Source organism: Daktulosphaira vitifoliae, unplaced genomic scaffold (assembly GCF_025091365.1).
Source record: "Daktulosphaira vitifoliae isolate Bord-2020 unplaced genomic scaffold, ASM2509136v1 Scaffold_1, whole genome shotgun sequence".
NCBI classification, from domain to species: domain Eukaryota; kingdom Metazoa; phylum Arthropoda; class Insecta; order Hemiptera; family Phylloxeridae; genus Daktulosphaira; species Daktulosphaira vitifoliae.
Window position 1 is genome coordinate 59,846,145 of NW_026099572.1, and position 21,041 is coordinate 59,867,185.

Consider the following 21,041-nt stretch of genomic DNA (forward strand, 5'->3'; position numbering starts at 1 on the left):
CAAAATAATATATCATTTTCTTTGTTATGTATTAGAGTATATGTCTATTGAATATATGGTTGGTAAATATATTTTTAATTGGTGTATTTTACGTAACTCTGAATTTTTTCTGACATTTTGAAAAAAATGATAAAAATTCAGTGGTAAATTCGTAGATAGCAAACGAGAAAAGAGTCATATAAAAAATTGTTTAAGATAAAAGTTATAGGTAATTTAATATTGTTTAATTTTATGTAAAAAAAATGAAAATCGATTAAATGCAATTAAAGATATTCAGAATATAATGAAAACACTTTTTCGCGGCACACAAATTTCGCTAATTTCGCAATAACTCAAAAACTGTTCTACTTTTTGTATTTTGGACTTCATTTTCGGACTCAGTGGACGATTTTACATAAAAAATTACCATCATAAGTCATGGATCTGAAAATTTTTTTTTATTTGTAAACTTAAGTAATTTAAAAATAATTTTTTTTGTTTTTAATTATTTTTATTTATATGTAAATACTTATTTTTTAATAATTAGATAGAAGTGATAGAAAAAGTCTAATTTCATGTTTGAAACAGTACGAAAGTTTGATTTAGAAAAGTATATTATTGATGCTAAGGTAAGTTCCTTGTAGACCAATGTATTTATTCACAAGTATAAAAAAAAAAATTTTATGGAGTATTGCATCAAGCTCTTTAATTTTTATGTTTGTCAAAGAAGTAACAAAATATACTACTTTATCATTTATTTATTATTTCTCCGTAAAAAATTTAATATTAAGTATTATATATTAATTTCATACTATATTTAATTGCTATAAAAGTGGTTATCCATAAATTATACTTTTAAATCTAAGAACTACTAATCAGGATATAATTAAGGAAATATGAGTTGATGTTGCATTTGTAATTATGCACCATTTTTTTTAGAATTAAACGCTATAGATTTGCATCGAAGCGTTACTTATGACAGTGATTTTAATTGCTGTCAGGTATCAATACTTGTCCTATGCTGTACCACGACCCCACTGTGCTATCGTTTTATTATTTTCATAAACACTTAATTATAGAGAAATCTATTTAGAGTATAACATTACAGATCTAGGAGAAAGATTTTCTAAAATTATCCAACTTAAATTTAATTAAAAACAAAAGAATATACATTTTGTATTTTGATCTAATACCAATTGAGGAATTAACTCCTAAAACTAAAAAATGTTTTATACAAAATATTCTATCTCAAAATGATATAAAAATAATAATAGATTTTTTTATAATTTTGAATTAACATGTATATTACTATATTATTAATGGGATCTTTATCACAAAATGTGTACATATGATGTGAGTATAGATAAAATCATACACCACATCGATAGTTGCAGACAACATATTATAATGGGTTTTAATTGTAAATTTACCACTAGAATATTTTATCAAATAACTGGCTGCAAAATCGTAAATACAATTTTTATGATAAATTTGTTTAATTTTAAATAAAAAAAATATTTATGATATTACAATAGATTTTGATTTGGTTTCGTTTATTTTTTTACTATACAAGTACATGTTTTTACATAATATTTGAGCTTAATTTTAAAATACATAGATATAAGATAATAAATAGGTGTACACATAGTATTATACATTTCATATTTTACATATATACAATGTATAAATAACAACAGTGTTTGTCAACACTTAAATATAATTTACATTATTATAGCATTTTATGTATCTTCAAAATAGTAATAAATATATATTTAATATGTGACATCTTACAAAATAATACAACATTAAAACTATTAGAAAATGATAATTATATTTTTAGAAATATTGCATTTCACAATTTATGTAGGAAGGAAGTTAATGAAAAATATGCTAAGAAGTAAAATTATCATTCAACAATCGTAAAATAGTGTCTATATTGTATCTTGTTAAATTGTTCGTAAATGCATTGTGATACTAATATATATATGCTTCTATAAATTATAAGCATAACATTTAAATAATTACATTAGTTTCCAATAAAATATCCTTACAAAATGACATTGATTAATGTTGGATGAAGAAATTATTGAGAGTAAATACATAATTAAAATAATAAATATACAGACGAATTGTAAGTAAAAAGAATTGGTAAACATAAATGTTAATAAAAAAAAATTTATATATATTAGTAAAAAGTTTTATTGTTTCATTCATACTCAAAAGACACTTTACTACAATGAAAATTTTAAAATATTTTTGGTATAAGATGTACATTTGGGATAGTGGCTGGGATTTTTAAACACAATGATGCCAACATTAAAGGAGAAAAAGTATGCATAGTACTCGTACCGATAAAATCTCAAGTGTGCATAATCATTGAATAAATTATTTGTTTGTTAATCACGATATAATCTTGATAATCGTTTATTCATTCAATGCGAGTCCATCCAACTAGCCGGTATGACATATCCCGATATGGCGTACAGCATCCTGGGGTACCAATGAATGCCTTCGGGAGGATCATTATTGTCTACTAAATTATCCGGAGCGCCAGAGGTTAGCGGATGAGCTAAACGCCAAATGAATCCGTTGAAGGAAGCCCGAGCAGCAGCCACCATTCTGGCGGGCAAGAAAGCCCAGTGAGCCAATCGTTGACTGTCGAGCACGGCGTAACAAGACGCCACTATGTCGTCGACAACCACCGTGCCGTCAACGGTCAGCGGAGCGTACAGTCCTTGTCTCTCGATGTGCCGAACTTCCACAACGCGCTCGGCTTGCAAGCCTTTGCTGTGGTGAACGACGGTCAGTAACGTGTCGTTGACACGGATGCGTTTGGCGAGCACGGGGTTTGCGTTCCAAATCTGTGATCGTTCCGCCTTTTCCCAGCGGAGCACCAAATGAGTTGGCGTAGCCGTAATGGACTTGCCAGTGTCCGTCACCAGCGTCACGAAGTCCGTTCTGGCTGTCGTACTCCTGTCCAGGAACAACAGCACTTTGCTCATTCTCAACTGGCCGTCGTTGGTGAGCGCCAAAACAGATTCTCCGACCTTCAGGTCTTTCATGGGCTTCTTGCCGGCCAAAGTGGTCACCGTACTGTCACCGGTAAAGCAACCCATCGACCTTGTGTTGATTTTGGTTTCTGTAACAAAAAAAAAAAATAATAAAGAGTTAATTATTTATTAGCAAACGGATGAACGACAAATGAAGAAAAGCCCACACAGCGTCGGAAAGATTGTAAATACCGATTTGTACAATTTAAAAACCCATTGAACAAATAATTAAAACAGAATGTAACCCTCGCGTTCACTGTTGTTGTTTTTTTTTTAATTCTCACTGTCGTGCGACCACGATAAATTAGTTAATGAGATAAAAAGGTAATAATTCTTGTGTTTATACACAAATGTCGCTGTTGTTAGTTATCCCACCTTCCGATTCCCTATCTGATTTAATCTTTGATGGTGAAATATTCGGGTTTTGAAAAACCGGATTACTTATAGTTACACGGGTTCTAACCGAGAACAGAGGAATCACATGATACTAAAGCATAATATGTTCAACGCGGTGTGCTTTATTGATAGTTCACTGGCATAATATAATAAAAAAACTAACCGGTGACCCGATAGCCTTCCGTTCAAGAGGACAGTATTTTTTACTGTTTATTATTGCCTATTAAATCTGAGAGTTTTATTATTCTACTACTCAATATATTCGTGCCACTTAAATGTTTATCACGAACGATAATACACGTAATTTGTATTAATAATTGTCCGTGTTTTTAACTTTTTATAGCTGCGGTAGTGTCAAAACAAAATGTTACACATATTTTCTCATGTCGTGCGTATCGTCTAGAGGTATCCGGGCAGATATTTTTTATACGTTATAGGCTGACTGTGATCATCGAGAGAATGTAAAACAAATCAAATTAGCCGAACAACATATCTCGTTAAGAGAACAAACATTTACTATGAAACGGCCGATCGATTTCTTTCTGATATCACTTTACACATCAATACGATAACCTAATATTTAAAAGGCTCCATTTCAGTAATAATTTTCCACGGATTCATCGAACGGTTAATCGTATACAACAAATGTCTATGAACGCAATAAAAAAATCACGGTTGTAGTAAACTTATCTCGATTTTATCTCCGACCGTTTTGTTTTTGGTGTTGGCTATCAAACGATTAACGTTCTTAAATAGTATTTAAACCGGAAGAAAGGACTGTGAATATTCGTATGGTTGATTAGAAATCAATGTGCAACAAAACACTCAAGTGCGCGTCTTTCAATAGATCGAATGAGAGACGGCAACAAAATGAGGAGACACTTCGAACCGGTCGGGTGTTTTATGAGTGTAATTATTATTACGCCGTTTCGTCGATAAGTAAATACCAAAAACAGTTTTTAGGGGAAGAACACATCCAACGTAATAGGCCCGTTCTATTATTCATGGATTACACACGTCCAGAGAAAACTAACGATAGCGCCATCAGAAGCAAATCGTCGAGAAACCCAAGCCCATCAAAACATTGATACTCTTCCAAATGCAAATTACAACAATTAGGTATCACGATTTAACATCTATAATACACGTAAGGAAACAAAACGGAGGGAACAACTGAAAGTAATATTGTGCAGACAAACAAGAGGTGCATGTATTGTATTCAGAGTGTTACACGACGTCGTTGCCTTCATTGGGTATTATTTCTATGGACTTGCATGCCGTTTAAGCATCTCATTACACGAGCGTCTAGGTGTATGCGCACCGTACGGGTAAAAAACACGAGAGGAAAGGTTAATCATATGCCGTTCGGACTTGTGGGTTTTCGATTTTGGACGGGTCACGATCGACTATTATTTGATGTTTGGACAAAATAAAAGATACAAATTATGCACCATCATCCCTTGTAAGTTTGTGCCGGAGTTTGCTTTACACTCACCGCACGAGTCTTGTTTACATAAAACACCACATTATACTTTTGTACTCATTCGGTGCGCGTACGGCTCTCTACTGTGTAAAAGGGGAAATATTTTTGGTCTTGTTCCCGTTGTTTGTTCTCTCTCCGAATGTGCGTGTGTTGCCGTGTAGACGGAGGAGACTTGTGGTCGTGTGTGTAATCGGATCTTGGCGTGACACACGAAAGACGGACACCGATCCGCATAGCTGTGCCCGAAAACGGAATGCTCAGAGTGCGTTTCGAAATGCAAAACCCAAAGACCTGACCGGTTACACGTTATAAACACGATGAAATCGTGGAGACGTGTGAGAAAATCTCCACGTCATATCGATTTCCATAACCGTAACACAATTTGTACGACAATAACATAATAGTACAGATCCGATTGATCAAACGCGGATCGCGAGTAGTCTACAGATCTATAGACCCGAGTTTACATCATTTCGCATTAGTCGTCAAAAACAACAATGAATTCAAATGCGTCGAAATATAATTCGCGTGACATTTCACAAACATGACAATTATGTTCTTTCGACAGTATCAAAACACTTCTTATAATAATCTACTAGACGAACAAGTATGAATAATCTTTTAAAATTTTTTAACAGCTTTGTCTCTATTGAAAATTCGGTCGACGTTTATAGTTTTGTTTTAAAATAGTAACTATAAATAGCTTAACTTGTAAATTATGAACAAACATGTGGCGACGAGGTTATGTATTCCGACTAGCAAACGGCTGTAGCTTCGAAGGCTACTGTGCATCTGCCGTGCTAGACGTATCGATTGCTCTCGTACAATTACCTACAAGTACAATGCAATCGTTGCGCATAGTGGAAATTGTGATATATTTTTTATTAAACCGTGGACGCGATAGAATATCATTTTTCGCGCAGAAACCGCAGAGTCTGCGTCGGGGCGCAATCAATATTGTAAATTATGTAGGTCGAATGTTAACAACAAAAGAATGATTGTGATTAATTAACAAAAAAAAAAAAAAGAAGGTTGGCGATAAGCGACCACACGCAACAAAATCGATGGAGATGAGTTCGCCGAACGCGTCGTCACTGCTCGCGATAAATCACGAATTGACAAATTATAAAAAACGTTTATGTTTTCTCGGCGGATGCTCTTTGGACTAGCCGTCGGATTTTTAACGCCGTCCCGATCAGTCATGATGGATCAGATGGAGCGGTTAACACGGTTGAACGGCAATAATTAATGAGACTCGACCACGTCCCAATGTGTTTAACGGCGTGAAGACTACAAGCGAGCGGTGTTTTTGTCGGACGCTGAGACGTGTTCAAAAAGAGCAATAATAACCCGAGGAAACGGCGCGCCGGTCGAAAACCGTTTCCGAATATTTTAACGCGCCGGTTAGGCACTGTAATAATAATAGTAATCTTAATATATTCTGTTTGTTCCAAGTCAACAACGGGGGTTTTGTCTTCTTACGTTTGTTTTGTCCGTCGCGGCCGACCACCAAGTCCCTTTGCTTCGGACGCGGTTTGTTTGCACGGATTTTATAAGCACCGGCCGTTCACACGGTTCGGTGGCATGCCCACGACACAGCAACTAGATAGTCAATAATACAGAACAATGTTTGTGTACATACGATGACCACGGGACGTACCTATATTGTTTATGGTGCGGCCGAGTGTTTTCTCACACAACACGCACATGATTCGAGAATTACCAAATGCCGACACACTCGAAAACACTTGGTAGTTGCGACAAAGTGTACAATCAATGAACAAAAAACTCAATGACCACCACAAGTTGGGTAGAACGCGTTGACAGACGACAATAGCCGTTAAAGTACATAATAACAACTGATAAAAGTTCCTGAGCTATTTTAAAACGTCTTGCATGATTTCAAATGGTAAAATTACTAATTGATAAATACTACAGTAGATAAATCTTAACGGTTTCGATAACATACGCGCGGGACTAACAGTTTAGGAAATATTCCTGATGGCGTGTACTTTTCAACGTAGACGAAAACTTTTTTATGAGATCACCTACCGGAAAAAACTGTTGGCGAGTTATTTTTTTGACGAGTTCTATTTTGGCGTTCAAACCGAAACCGCGGGATGTCGAAGAGTTTTAGGAGCAAAAGCTCATTTAAATCTCACTCGCCCGCCGAATCTATGGTTAGGGGTCTCTAAAGTGTTAATGTCATACATAACGACGTACGTCCATAAACTAGGGTGTTAAATATACAAGTAAATATGTTGATTTTATGTCTCTCATAAAACGGTAACTTTACTCCGAAGCCTTTGATGGGTGACCGAATACAAGTGGACGCTATTTTTTCGTGCGGGAGAACTAGTTCTTTTTATAATTTGATATTTTTATAGACTATTTTATAGTTTGCCCGTTCCATTAGTGCGTACCCGATGAACGGGGCAACGCAAGTGCGCGTACAAATTCTTGTTTATGGCCTGCAGCGAATACAAATTGGAAAATTATGTTGATGTGTGGGCTATTGTCGTGCGCAACGGTCGCGGCTAACGATACGCGTCATAATTTATGCAGTTGACCATGTTGTTGGTCGACTTACCCGATTTGCAGGAGCAGTGTATGTATCCTCGTCTGTAGTTGACCCAATCGAACCCGGACTGGACGGCGAGCCGAGCCAACATGCCGTACTTGGACTTATCCCTGTCAGACGTTGTGATGTCCACTGCCCGGCCCTCGCTGTGCAAGCTCACGCCGAACCGGTCTCCCCAACCGTCGATCACTCGCAGGTGGACGTTCCTCCACTGATTCATTACGCTTATCGCCAACGTGTTTAACTTCTCCTTACACCTCTGTAAGAATAAATACGACATTCGTTAATTGTAAATAACAACTGTAAATCATAAATTTCCTTGGAAATGTGTACAAATTAAGTGCATACGCGCACGAGCGGCAGACATGGCAGTGTTTATTGGACGGAGAGAGAACAAAGTGAATAAATATTGACAACTATCGTGCACACGGTATTTGTAGCCGCCGTGTGCACATCACGTTCTTATGGGAAACAACAATGCGAACAAACCAATTTCACTGCATGTTTATGATACCTACTACATAATGTTCATAGTTTATTTATCCAATAATTGCCCAAAACTAGTTATTTCTTTTTGGACGTCGTTAAATAAAATACTAGTCGAGCTAAATCATTGTTACTCCGGCATGTTTTAAGTTATGCCTGTTAAAAACCCAACAAGTATTATAGCAAAGTACAAAGTTATAATTCAAATATACTGAGAATAGTTGTGGTTTTAGACAAAATATTTCATCTGCAATTGAAAACCACGATATATACACCGTTTCCAAACGGTCGGATATACACACGGTTATACTTTGATAGTTCACCGACGATCATATTGATTCAACGTGAATTATTACTGGTTGTCGTGCTGTCAGTATTACAATTAAATGCTCGACGTTTACTAGGACGTTTTATAAAACAAAAGATATTGAAATGAACCGTTTTTGATTAGATTTCTGAAAAAATGCAACGGAAGTCCAATTGTGTGTAACTATGCCTTTAAGGAGATTGTGAACTCGTACGGTTTTAAATAATCACATTGATTAGTCAGCAGTATTTTCGCATTGTAAGTTTTATAATATATTGTTCATCCGGTAGCCTGTCCGGAGTGTGATTTTATCGCTGACGGCATTTCGCAATGATGTGTTCGGCCAGTGGTGGCGGCGCGGACAGCATCATGGATACAACAGACGGGAAACAAAAGATGAGACACCCAGCACAGCACGGGGTGCCGAGGTGGCATCGTTGGGCGGGGCTCGGGACTCACCGCGGGCGAAACGTATATCTTTGGTACACATGTGGCGGCGAGGTCAAAAGCAGCCGAGAAAACCAAGAATGCTGCGGCCGCCTCGCTGTAAGGCGCACACCAAATCCTATTTATACACACACACACACACACACACGACCGACATGGAGATGGGCCGATGCGAAGAATAGAAAAAGAACATCGTGCCGGTGCGGTGGAGGGAGAAAATCGAATTCGCCGCCGACTTTATGAATGTGCCGGTGCACGTTGGTATTTTCCTCTGTACCCGACTCTTTCGATCGCCCCCGCCACCAAACTATATATATCCAAATAGGTGGCGGCCATTTTGTGTCAGGGCCTGCATTCCGAAAAGCATTGTCTTAAAATATAAAATGTAATAATAATAATAATAATAATAACGACTATAAAGAACGCACGCTGCCGTCGGGTGAGCGGGCGGACGAAGATTATAATCTGTACCTCGTGGAAACATAACGAGCTGCTGCCGTGGGATCCTCTGCAGTCGGAGTCCGGGCCGTAAGATGGTTACTGAAAACACCATAACCGCGCGCGCGGTCATATCGGAGGGAAGGGCACCGCTGGTCGTTGGTGTCCTTTTGTGGACTGCAGGCGCCTCGCGCGGTTTATTTTGACAAGCAATTTGATATAATGGGCATTCTATACGGGCGCGCGCGCGCAACACACCAACAAACACATGCGCGCGGTACGTCTCACAATGAACACTGGGGGCCTTGTACCACCCGCGTACCGCCTTGTTGGTGGCTTGTTAGCCTTTTGACTTTTCTTACACAACAGACAGGTGATGCGGCGGCTGTTTCACACACAAACACTTCTAGGGAGGTTTCGTTTTCTTGTCGAATTATTGTTTTCGCGCAAAATGATTCATATATTACGAACAAAGAAATATTTTTTATGCGCTTACAGTAGGGAAGATAACACGCGTTCGCCAGTATTACATTACGTTCATGTAATTTACCTTCGGGTTGCATAACATCGATTTGTTTAAAGATAACCTATAGAACATAATTTAATACTTTTCAGTTATACTGACTTTATAGCGGTATCGCAACCATAAATTAGTTTTATCAAAGGAAAAGGTTGGTTTTAGCGAGAAACATAAACGCTATCAGTTGCAACAATCGTCTTTGCTTAATTTTTACAAGATAACTGGAGAAAAAAAAGATAGAAAAATTATACTTACGTTAGTTGTATTAGTTTCTGTTTTATAAATTGCAATGTATTGAAAATGTGTACAAATAAAAAGTAGAGTCATTTTTGTTACTGAAATTACCAAATCTTACTGATCACGAGATTAAAAATTTTATTTGACATGAAATATTATTTTACGACTTATACAGATAAACTATACCGTTCACTATAGTCACTAATAAGCGGGCTAATAACATTTTTTGACTCGGACAGAACAAAATATACAACGTCGTTTAAATCGTCTCTTTGTGTCGAATGAATTGACCGAATCACTATCAATTTCACTCGGAACTCGTTTTTACTTTTTTTTGGTATTGTATTTATTTTTTTGGGCGATCGTCGTGTATTCATAGCTAAACAGTTACACGAACCTTTTTACGAGTGAAAAAAAATCAACATTCTTTGTACGCGCACATCAAAGACTATGGGAACTACGCGTACCTTCAATCGCGAGTACCACCACAAGTCGAAAGGTAAAAAAAAGAAACAAATCGTTGTGCAATATAAACAGTAACGTACAGCAATATGTTTGAGCTGTAAAACGGTGTGCACACAGCGGATGCGGCGCGCGTGGTGCTGTCAAAATCAATTTTCAAAATACCTCTACAGGGTGAAAAACATCGAATACCGTGTTGCTATCGTTTACACGATCCCCTGGGGATTATAATCGAATAATATTATACCATTATGAGAGATTACCAGCCGAGTGGGTGTCCGCCGTTGTACGCGTCCTCCCCGTGTACGCGACCGTCGAACGCTACCCGGTCGGCCTCCGAACACCGTCTCGGGTTTCATCGATACACCCGATCGGTACAGACAACAGCTTGTACAACATACCTGATGCTTTTTACCCTATTCGGTATACCTATGACATGTAGTGGTCGCATACCAGACGCGTATTAATTAGTCAGGTAATCGCAACAGTTATCGGCCAACATCTTGTGTTCAGCCAATGTAAAACGTTCACTTGTTTCGACGTATCAAGTATGTCAGCATAGTATCTAGTCATGTGTTCAATTACAACCGGATATAAGATATAGGCATATCACACAATTGTACATCAACAACGGATGATAATAAGAGTGCGGCATTAACATGACTCCGGTCTGTATGATTTTGTTCGAATAACGTTGAAGAACTATTTCACGTAGGAAATCGCCAAACGAAAACGACCGTTGATTAATGAAAGATTAAAAAAACACTCGAGTGGTCCAAAGAAACCCGTATACACTAATTTACCACTTTATGGTAAAATTATCATAATTAATAAATAGCATGCGTAATTCAACGTGCCCAAACAGGTTATTGGTTTTAACGGGTGTAAATAAAAATCCACAAATTACCTGTCTAATATAAAGTAAAAAATTATCGAATTTTCTCGCACGCAGAGTAAACTTTTAAAAATAAATTACTCGTTTCTTGAAATATGGTCGCTAATTAAATCCGGTTATTTTCTATTTAAAATAATTCACCGACTTCAAAGTATACCTACTTAAATATTCTTAAATTCCCATAATGTCGCCGTCTCATATTCAACCACTCATTTGTGTTCGATTATAAAGTACATAACTCGATAGATTCATTGTTTAATTTAATTACCACGATTTAATGATTGGGGCGTACAACGGTGAATCTGTCGACGAACGTCAGCGCAATTACTGAATTAAAGAAGAGATAATTTATTTTGATAATATATCTATCGAAGTATAAAATACATATAATTAAATCGTCTATAGCGTAAACGTCGCTGACAGAGCAGTTAAACAGGACAATAAGTTAGTAATAAAAATTTAAAAATTTCATAATGAACATTGAGCAAATTATAAAAAATTCACAAATTAGTTCAATAACGATGACTAATTATAGAAAACGTTTTAATTTTAACTTGTTGTTTTAATAATGTAATCGTGAGTAATATTCTAAAACATTCGCAGTGATCTAACACCATTTTAGAATGTATTGTGGTCTACCGTACCGATTCAATTCATCTGACCCGTAAATATTAACATTCTGACGTAGACAGTCAGAGATGACAATATCTTCTCCAGACTAACGCTTATAGATAACAATTATAATTACTTACACTCCATCTCGTGTGAGAAAAAAGTACAAGCAATACAATTAATTGTAATGAGAAGTTTAGTAAACGTACTTGAATGAATAGCCTTTGACCTGTACAGGTCAGCGAGCTCTCATTTTTTCCTTTTTTTTATTGCTAGCAGTCTGAGCACGTTTTGCCCCCTCGGCATTGTTATCACATGCACAACGTACTGGTAACGTTTTAAATGACTTTACACGCGCGTTTGTGTAAACACAAGTTAGTTACAGTTGTTTGTTCGTAAATTAAATGTATTTTTTTTTTTTTTTTTTGAGCTAGTCTGGTCTGTAGACCCATACAGATGAATAGTTTTACTTGGTCATGGACAGTTTGGCTTCCTGAAAGCTCCAAGGCATGTACTTAAACCGTGTTATTAAACAATTATGGCATAAACGTATCATATCAATCTCAAATGATTGCCATCATAAAAGAACAACTTGGATAGGTGCCATGTTATTTTAATCCCAGTCGACGACAAGTAATGTGCGCATTAATCTCAACGTGTCAAAACCCTAATTTACTTGCACATTATGTGTAATGAACCGTTTCTCTTGACCGCTGTCGCCACCAAATTGCATGTGAGCATTGTTATTGGTACGTGACTTTGGACTGATTTTCACAGTAGACACGATAAAAAGGTGTGAAAATGAACGCGAGGAGTAGAAAAAAGAGCCGACACACAGATCCGCTGGCGCCGGGCGCTTCACCAAATCCAACGGTGTTATGTTATCGTCACGAATTCACAAATGCTCATCGAGAATTCAAAGAAACTCATCAGTATAACACGAAAAAGCCAACACCTTCGATGAATCCAAAATAATATGACGTTTTGATTTATCCATTCAATAAGAATGCGTGTAACAATAAAGGGGTTTTCTCGGTCCATTCAGATTTATATTTGTTTATATTGGACACTGAGTCTGTAATCGTGAGACGTTTCAAAGTCTACTTTATCATATTTACATGTTGCGTGTGTCACGGGGGTAGTTTTTTCCCTGACAAACTCAACTAGATATTTGAAGACGGACGAGGCAGACAGGCGCACCTAATAATACTAATAAATTGTGATACGAGGACGTGTCAAATTGGGTTGTAGTGTGGTGAAGAAATCCGTTAATGAAATTTTGATGTAGGGATTAACATAAGCCCGGGATCTAAAAAACATACATGAAATTGGAGATACATAAGAACAAGTTAACATCGTCGTTGGTAGACGTAGCGCTAAGAATGAGTATTAAACTTACCAAACGTCTATTCAGTTCAGTGATGCAAAAGGTGATATTTTTATATAAATATCTGTGCGTATGTGAACTCGAGTGTAATTTGTATACAACCAAAAAACTGGTAAGCATGTAAAAGTATATTTGCGAAGGTAAAAAATACATTGAACATTTTTTTAGGCATAAATTAATGCTTAACTATGGTCCAAAACTATTTTTAAAACTACTTTTAAATTGTGCGTACATTGTATTCAATTTTTCAAAACAGAAGATAAAATTAGTTTAACTAATTTATAAAAAGCATTAACGAGCGGTAGCTTGTCTAAATTGTTTTTAGAGTAGTAAACGAGAGACGTTCGCTATGAATAGTATAAAATTAAAAAAAACGTGAACAATGATGCTCGTTTTTTTAGATAAGCACGTAGTATAGAATAACTGTCAAACATTATTATCTGTAACATGTCATCAATTTTCTTAATATATGTGCGTTAAATAAACGTAATTGAAACTTATTTTTGGGGGCGGAGAATTTTTCAAATATACAATCAGAATAAAATTTCATACGATAGCCTAAAATAAATAGAGTAACTAAAATTAATATAAATTTTGGAGTATTCATAAGGTGACTTATTTTATATTAATTTTATACAATAAACCAAAGCATAAAAAAAATAATTTCCAAAAGTGTTCAACCGCTCGTGTATATGAGATTAAGATAATTTTTTTTTGAATTTGAAATATTTATTTTTAGCTGTTTGATATAATGCACTTTGATGTGTTTACCTTACAAATTTTTTATTTGATTCTATAATTACATTAAGAACCAACATAAAGAGCATTATAAAAAAAAAACATTCATACATAAAGTCGTATGTAAAGTTAACCGTAATTATTCAAAGTTATTTGAAATAAAATCATCGATAATGACCAGCTATTAAAATCAACATTATTATTTTTTAATAATTCTAATTATTCATCGATCAGCCGGTTTGAAGTTACCCGATTGAACAGACAATAAATGTTTGTACGTGCAAAAATTACACTAATAACATAAGTTGAACATTATGTATACAATATACTTGATTTCCTTAATCGTTTTTCGCCAGAGACCGAGTGTCTGTACACTGGAGACTCGTTATACTTAAAAAGGTAACGCGAGATGATGTTTTATAGAAACGTGTAATTAAAATTCCCACCCGAGTTGCCGGCTACGGATTTATTTTCTTTTAATTACCACGCGGTCTCGGAGTACTATAAAAGAATCAGTAATTACCACGACTCACGGCGTCTGTACGGGCACCGCGGTTGTTTATATATAAATAATACAATTGATAGTGTTGACACGAGCTTATGTACGGCTAATACAGAAAATCCAGTTGACATTATACGGAGTCGGTGTGGAGGGGGCGGAAAGGGAAGAAAAAACAACAAGGTACAACAACGATCTTTCGTGACGGATCTGTTGGGGAATTAATAAAAAGTGTTTTATGGCTGTTTAAATGTCATGTTGTCAGTGTACGGTAACCAGTAAACTGGTCTCTCCCCCGAGAGAGCCCTACGGAATGCGTATTTAATAGCGCGTTTAAAAACTTATGCTGTCTGTGTATCCGACGACAATTAGAATTCCGAGTCTGACAAAATGAACTGCTGGTGTGTTTTTTACAAGTTGTTACATGGTCGACTTGTGTGGGTTTTTTACCACTCTGCCCCCGTCACCCCTTCTGACCACTAATGTTTGTTCGCCGCAGTCGCTGATGCTGCTGGCTGCCCCATTCACCGCGGGTTTGATTTATTTACTGTTCAGATGACCATCTCCTTAATGTGCGTCCAATGCCATCGATGTGGGAGAGAGAAACAGAGGAAGAGTATATATATATATATATATAGTACATATAAATAATACATACGCTTTCTGGAGTAGGTTAAAAAATCAAGAAATATATACAACGACGTTGCAACCACAATCGCTTTCTCATTACCATAATGACCCGTCTAATAAGAGAGAACAATAGTTATAAATACCTTTAAACGCTTTATTTTATTTTTAATACCATATTCTGTTATCCGCGACCGAGTTTAAAATGTCATTAATCTTGCTCAGGATATTTAGCGCGGGTGCATCAAATAATAATGCTTGTGTCTGTACACGCGCATCTCAATGTTCAAATTAGTTAGGAAGAGTTATTAATAACTTTTGGTGTATCTTGTGTAACATCGTGATGTGTGAAAAGTACGATTATTTACCGAGAAAGCATTATCGTTTTAAAACGTATACGTATATTTTGAATAGCTGATTAACATTGCACACCGTGAAATAGATAGCTTTTACGAATGTTAATTAAAAAAAATAACCGTTTGTTCAACTTAGTCGAATGCTATTAAATGAAAATAACTAATCTCAAAGTTACCGCTGCGCGGAACAACGCGATCTGATAGATTCTGTCACTTTAGTCAGTTTATATTCTCTAGGCATTCATTTGCAATGGAATTACCAAAATATTTTGTACACATTAATTTACAAGAAGCAATAGGTCTAATAGAGTATTTCAGTAAACTGTAGCCGCGAGCGCGATACTTGATAATATAAAAAACGTGAAAGTGTCGGATTATAAATATTTACGTATTTATAATTTTAATACTTCGACATTGTGTTATACAATCTAGTTATTCTGTCAACTAATATTGATGCATCGTATAATCGCTTTTGTCGAAAACACCCGACTGATCTCCAGACGCCGGGCAAGTATTTAAAAAATAATAAATAACCAACTATCCGAGCGGTGTCGAAAGTATCATGTAACAATAAGATATTTCAAAATACATGTTTTTTTTTTTACATTCGTATATGCGTCCATTGATTATTTTTTTTTTTTTTAGATATTCAATAATCAAGATTGATATCTTCGGTTTTATTAATACAACCTAATACAACGTGTTTGAATTAAAAATCACGATCAAAATACAAGCGGTTAACATACCTCAAGAATTACAGATATAACATTGAAGGATTTTTTTTTTTTTAAGATAAATTTAAACGAATGATAAAATATGTCATATACACACACACATTGCTGTACAATTGAACCGTGCATAATCGCTGAACGCTTTAGGGCTCCCTCTCGGTTCTCTCACACTCGGCCCATATCCTCCCCGCACGAGAGTATATGATTGCAACGAAGGAGGAAAAAAAAGTCGTGTGTTGGTAGTTAAAAACCGTGTAGTGTCGTTTTTATAACACATCCGAAGGTCATACACGATTTTATTAATGTTCCGTAAGAAATCGGAGCTGACCTTAAAAACGCATTGTCACAACATTTTGGCAACAACCGGACCGACCAGCGGGTGGGACCAACACGTAACGTTTCATTGTCCGGCCGGACACACACTGTTGTACCGGAACGAAAGATGTGTGCACTAAAGGCGTATCATAACAATTGTTAAGGTTTGCCAAGTTTTGAAAATATTATTATTACTTCGCCCCTTTGCCGATATATATATATATAATGTTTCATTATAATCGAATGGGCACCGATACGCGCATCCTTAAAGACGAAATGCATAGCTGATTTGCACCTCTTCTCTTTAACCCCCCAAGAGTGACGGATCGAATTTCAATTTCACGATCGACGTGCCCACTGGGGATATTAATATACATACCAGTGCACCTACCGAGAGTCAAGAAAAATACTCGATCCAGATGGAACATACTGAAGTGCCTTGGAAACTCATCCAAAAGTCATGACGACGTGTATCAAAAAACAAGTCTTATTTTTTCATGACTACATTGAATACAAGTGAAAACTACATTTCAATTACTTACTCGTATGCTATACTACTATGTATTTTTTTGTTAAATGCAGTGTATTCCGGAAATTGTGCATTTCAGAATTTGTTATTTTAATTTATTATAAAGTTTACCCCAATAACATTAAACTAAAAATAATTTTTTTCTGAAGTATATACCCATTTGTTTAAATATTATAACTTATTAAAAATAACTAAATTTGTCCTGAAACTGAAGAAATCCCTAAAAATATGACCATTGTAGCAGGCGAGTTGTCAGTTGAGGTTAAGCCGCCGGCTTTTCCACATAATAAATGAAATATTATGGATACATAGTATTTTATTCGTTGTAATGTAACTAACGGAAGCTTAGAATATTTTATTAAGGTAGTTCTTCGGTAGCACCCACATTGCCCAACGGAAAAAGGGACCAAGGTGTGGGTCTCTTTTTTTTGTTAAATTTTTTCAAGCATCTTTTCAGGAAGTCATAACGGCATTTATTATCGAATTGTGAAGATGAAGGAGTACTACTATTTTATCTATTCAACAGTGTCTGACTGCGGTGTAAGAAATGTGTACTAAATCATTTTTTTTCCGTCAAATTCTAGTCAACGGTAGTAGTCTTCCGGCTACTAAGATATCGACCTTTCAAAGAAAATCATTCATTTTGTACCTACCTGAAATGGTTAAAATAAAATTGCATGCATGTATAAGTTGAACGTACATGCTCTCCAAAATGTTGACTTATAAATCAAACATTTAATTGGAATTCGCCCGTTGACAAAACATAATAGTATTTTTTTTTATTTAGGATGACTGGAGTAGTTATTCAACTAAGAATTTTTATTTTTTTAAAGAACTTTCGAAATAAATATTGGTAAAATGAAAAACATATAAGCGATACCCGACAGAAAACAAAAAACAATAACAAGCGCATTAAGTATTATTTGTGTCTAATGATATACACGGTCATGGGAATCATTTTTTGGTATCTCAGTGCTCATCGATTACCGTAAGATTGGGGATCCCTCGAGTGTATGAGAAAGAAAAAAATAATATATATTTAAAGTACATAACATGGTGTTGACGAAGGAAAAGAATACTACTTAGATAGTATTTTGTATGTTATTTGACTGCTAGAGGTGTTTAACTCGTGACCGTCAAGATGGCGGTATCGATTTCCCTCCTCCCCCTCAACACGAGACGGTGGTGTTTGATGATGATGGCAAGGGGGTCATGAATCCTGAGCGCTAATATACACGCCGCCGTCGCGTATACGGCCACTTTCAAAGGAACAAGAACGACGGGGGAAAGGAAGAGGCAACCGGTTCTTCTCTGGTGTGGTTTTTTATTATTATTATTTTCTTTCCTTTTTTTTTTTACGACAGCGAAGATCATCGATCCGCGTGCGTGCGTGCGACGCGGCCACGATTTATCGCGCAGCCGTTCCCACGCCCACGCCTGTTCGCTTGTCTGTATCAGTACTTGCAGCACTAGTACATAATATAGGTACTACAGGTACGCCAAACCAGAATGGAGGAGGCGGCAGGTTATATTGTACTGTCCAATATGGACGGTAAAAGCAGCAATGGTCGAAGGGAAAACTAACATACATCCAACTAAGATACGAATCTAGAAATTATCCAATAAACGTGAATGATGATTAGTAATTTTCAACTGGTATGACCAGGAAAGAAAATAATTGGAGTATAAAAATTGTAACGACTTGTCGTTTCATGCTTAATAAGCAATGGTAAATTTATAATATAGGTAAAACGTTTGTTAATTAATTATTTCCGGACACGAGTATCACGATACAGTAAATGTCCATAATCTGCATTTGTTTAACAATGTGCTAATTAAGTGTAATGCACGCGTATAGAGAGTATATTAACAATGGAAAAGTGTCTATTCGTCAAGAACGTAGTAGCTGTACACTAACGTAAATTGTTTAACTCTTGAAATATTTTGTGCAGGTGTAAAAAAATTACCAACGAATTGAATGATTAATAGTTACTACTAAGTAAAAAAGGAAATTACGAATATAACACTATGTTGGATACACGTTTTTCATTTTGATTTATTTCATTGCTTAAATATATGTAACTGATATCGTTAAAAAAATCCATTAAAATTATTTTTAATTGAAAAAATATAATTACACTATACAGTAAAAATATATAGCATTTAGTGAGTTAAATTTAGAATTAATTACTCTAGAAAGCTTACTTTTGATATCAACCGCTATAACAGGCTTTTCAGTTACTTTTAATTATCAGCGTTTGTAGTATTGGTAGTTAAACGAGAATACATTTTACACACTTTGTTTTCGCTTTCTAGTGGAAAATTTATACAAAGAGTAGAGACGTTTTTAGATCAATTATCCACAGTTTTTTGATGTAATCAATTATTTTATATATACATCAAATAGAAAACAGTTTAAGATATAGTTTAGTATCATTTAAGAAAATTGTTTTTTCGTCACAGTCGAGACAATAAAAAGCTTTTGCAAAACGCAATTTAATACACAACAAATGTTTTCAGCAACTTAACAAATAAGAACTGATATCATGTAATTTCTGTTTATTATCCTCTTATAGATTCGCAACAGTGAGACTTTGTGTTTGGGTCCTTTGCAACTAAGGGTCGAGGAACGCAGCAAGAAGCACGCGCGGCGTCGGCAACGCATAACGCCAATAAAAAAAGTAAAATAATGAGACCGGACAGCCGTAAATGTGTTTGCTTCGAAGGATACTCGATAGATACACGTTGGCGGAACAAAGAAGGAATGAACATCGTGTACGCAGCACAGACAAATGAACAAACAGCGCGTAATAACAATGTTATCGGCTTGTCGCTTTGCATTGTTGACTAGACACAAACGTGGGCACGAGCCGAATATTTTATAACATCATAAACGCGTAACCTTTAATTTGGAAGTATACTTATAATTTATAATTAATGAATTGTTGTATACGCGAAAAAAAAAATAACTACAATTGAACGGGAAGAAAAAATTGTTTTGCCGTCTACTGCGAATTCCAACCATTTTTTCACCTAATTTCATTCAAACAATAGGGTTTATCTTTTTTCCGATTCATTTCGTTTGATAAGGCACATGTATACAAAATATTATGCCATATATGTGCTTCTACTGAACCGAGAACAATGCTACGGTATACAGTTTTGACCTGAATGACTCCAAGGTGTTATATTACACACTTGCTAATAATATTACGTACGGACCATGATATGAAAAAGTTTTCTCCGAGGATCGGTTAAAAAACCATCGATATCGGTAAACACTGTTGTCGAATAATTATGCGCAGAGACAGATCTGGTAATAACTCGAAATACATTTTCCAGACTACTTGGCGTCTACACGAACATCAACAAATTATTTCACGTTGTCAGCATAGTTCAGATGGTGAGATTTGAAAAAAGTCAAAAACCTTTCAATGGGTTTTATGATTTATGCAAATAATTTTTACTCGACCAAAATATCAGAATACCACCCAAATAGCTCCCCATAATTGTAACAGTACGGACATACGTTATACTAATAACAATAACTCAATGGCTAAAACCATTTCTCTTACAATTATTAGTTTATCGTTGAATAAAGCGTGTTCGCTTTCGTAGTAACACTCTTATGTAATTTCTCTATAGAAAGTATGTAACAAAATCGATAGTCGATAACGTTATCGTTGAAACCGATAAAGAATGTAACGGCGATAATGACAATTCGGGTTCATTAAGATGCGATAACCCGCTTTGTAGTCGAGGGTAAGAAGACGCATGTCAATAGGACATGATGGTTTTGCGACTAGAACCCCTGGCGATAGATATTCATGGACTTGGCATACTAGAGAATGGGGATGATTACATTTGGGTCAAGGTGATAACGAGACGAGAGACTTATATTTTAGAGTTCATTCGTGAAATACACAAAAAGCGAAGGTCGTATTTGAAAATGCCAGCGTTAATGGG

General features: G+C 35.8%; 1 protein-coding gene across 2 annotated transcripts in view; it reads right to left on the bottom strand.

Annotated features, from left to right (window-relative positions):
- Positions 1 to 1,451: 1,451 nt before the first annotated feature.
- LOC126894414 (protein hedgehog) overlaps positions 1,452 to 21,041 on the bottom strand; it is an 85,114-nt gene continuing 65,524 nt past the window's right edge. The window contains exons 1-3 of one of the 2 annotated variants that reach the window (XM_050665438.1): positions 9,943 to 10,765; positions 7,499 to 7,748; positions 1,452 to 3,118 (exon numbers count right to left, since the gene is read on the bottom strand). In XM_050665438.1, coding sequence (XP_050521395.1) covers positions 2,412 to 3,118; positions 7,499 to 7,748; positions 9,943 to 10,014 — 1,029 coding nt within the window. In that variant the 5' untranslated portion in view covers positions 10,015 to 10,765 and the 3' untranslated portion in view covers positions 1,452 to 2,411. Of the gene's footprint in view, positions 3,119 to 7,498; positions 7,749 to 9,942; positions 10,766 to 21,041 lie in introns of those variants that run through there. The other variant, XM_050665437.1, reaches the window with a different exon arrangement.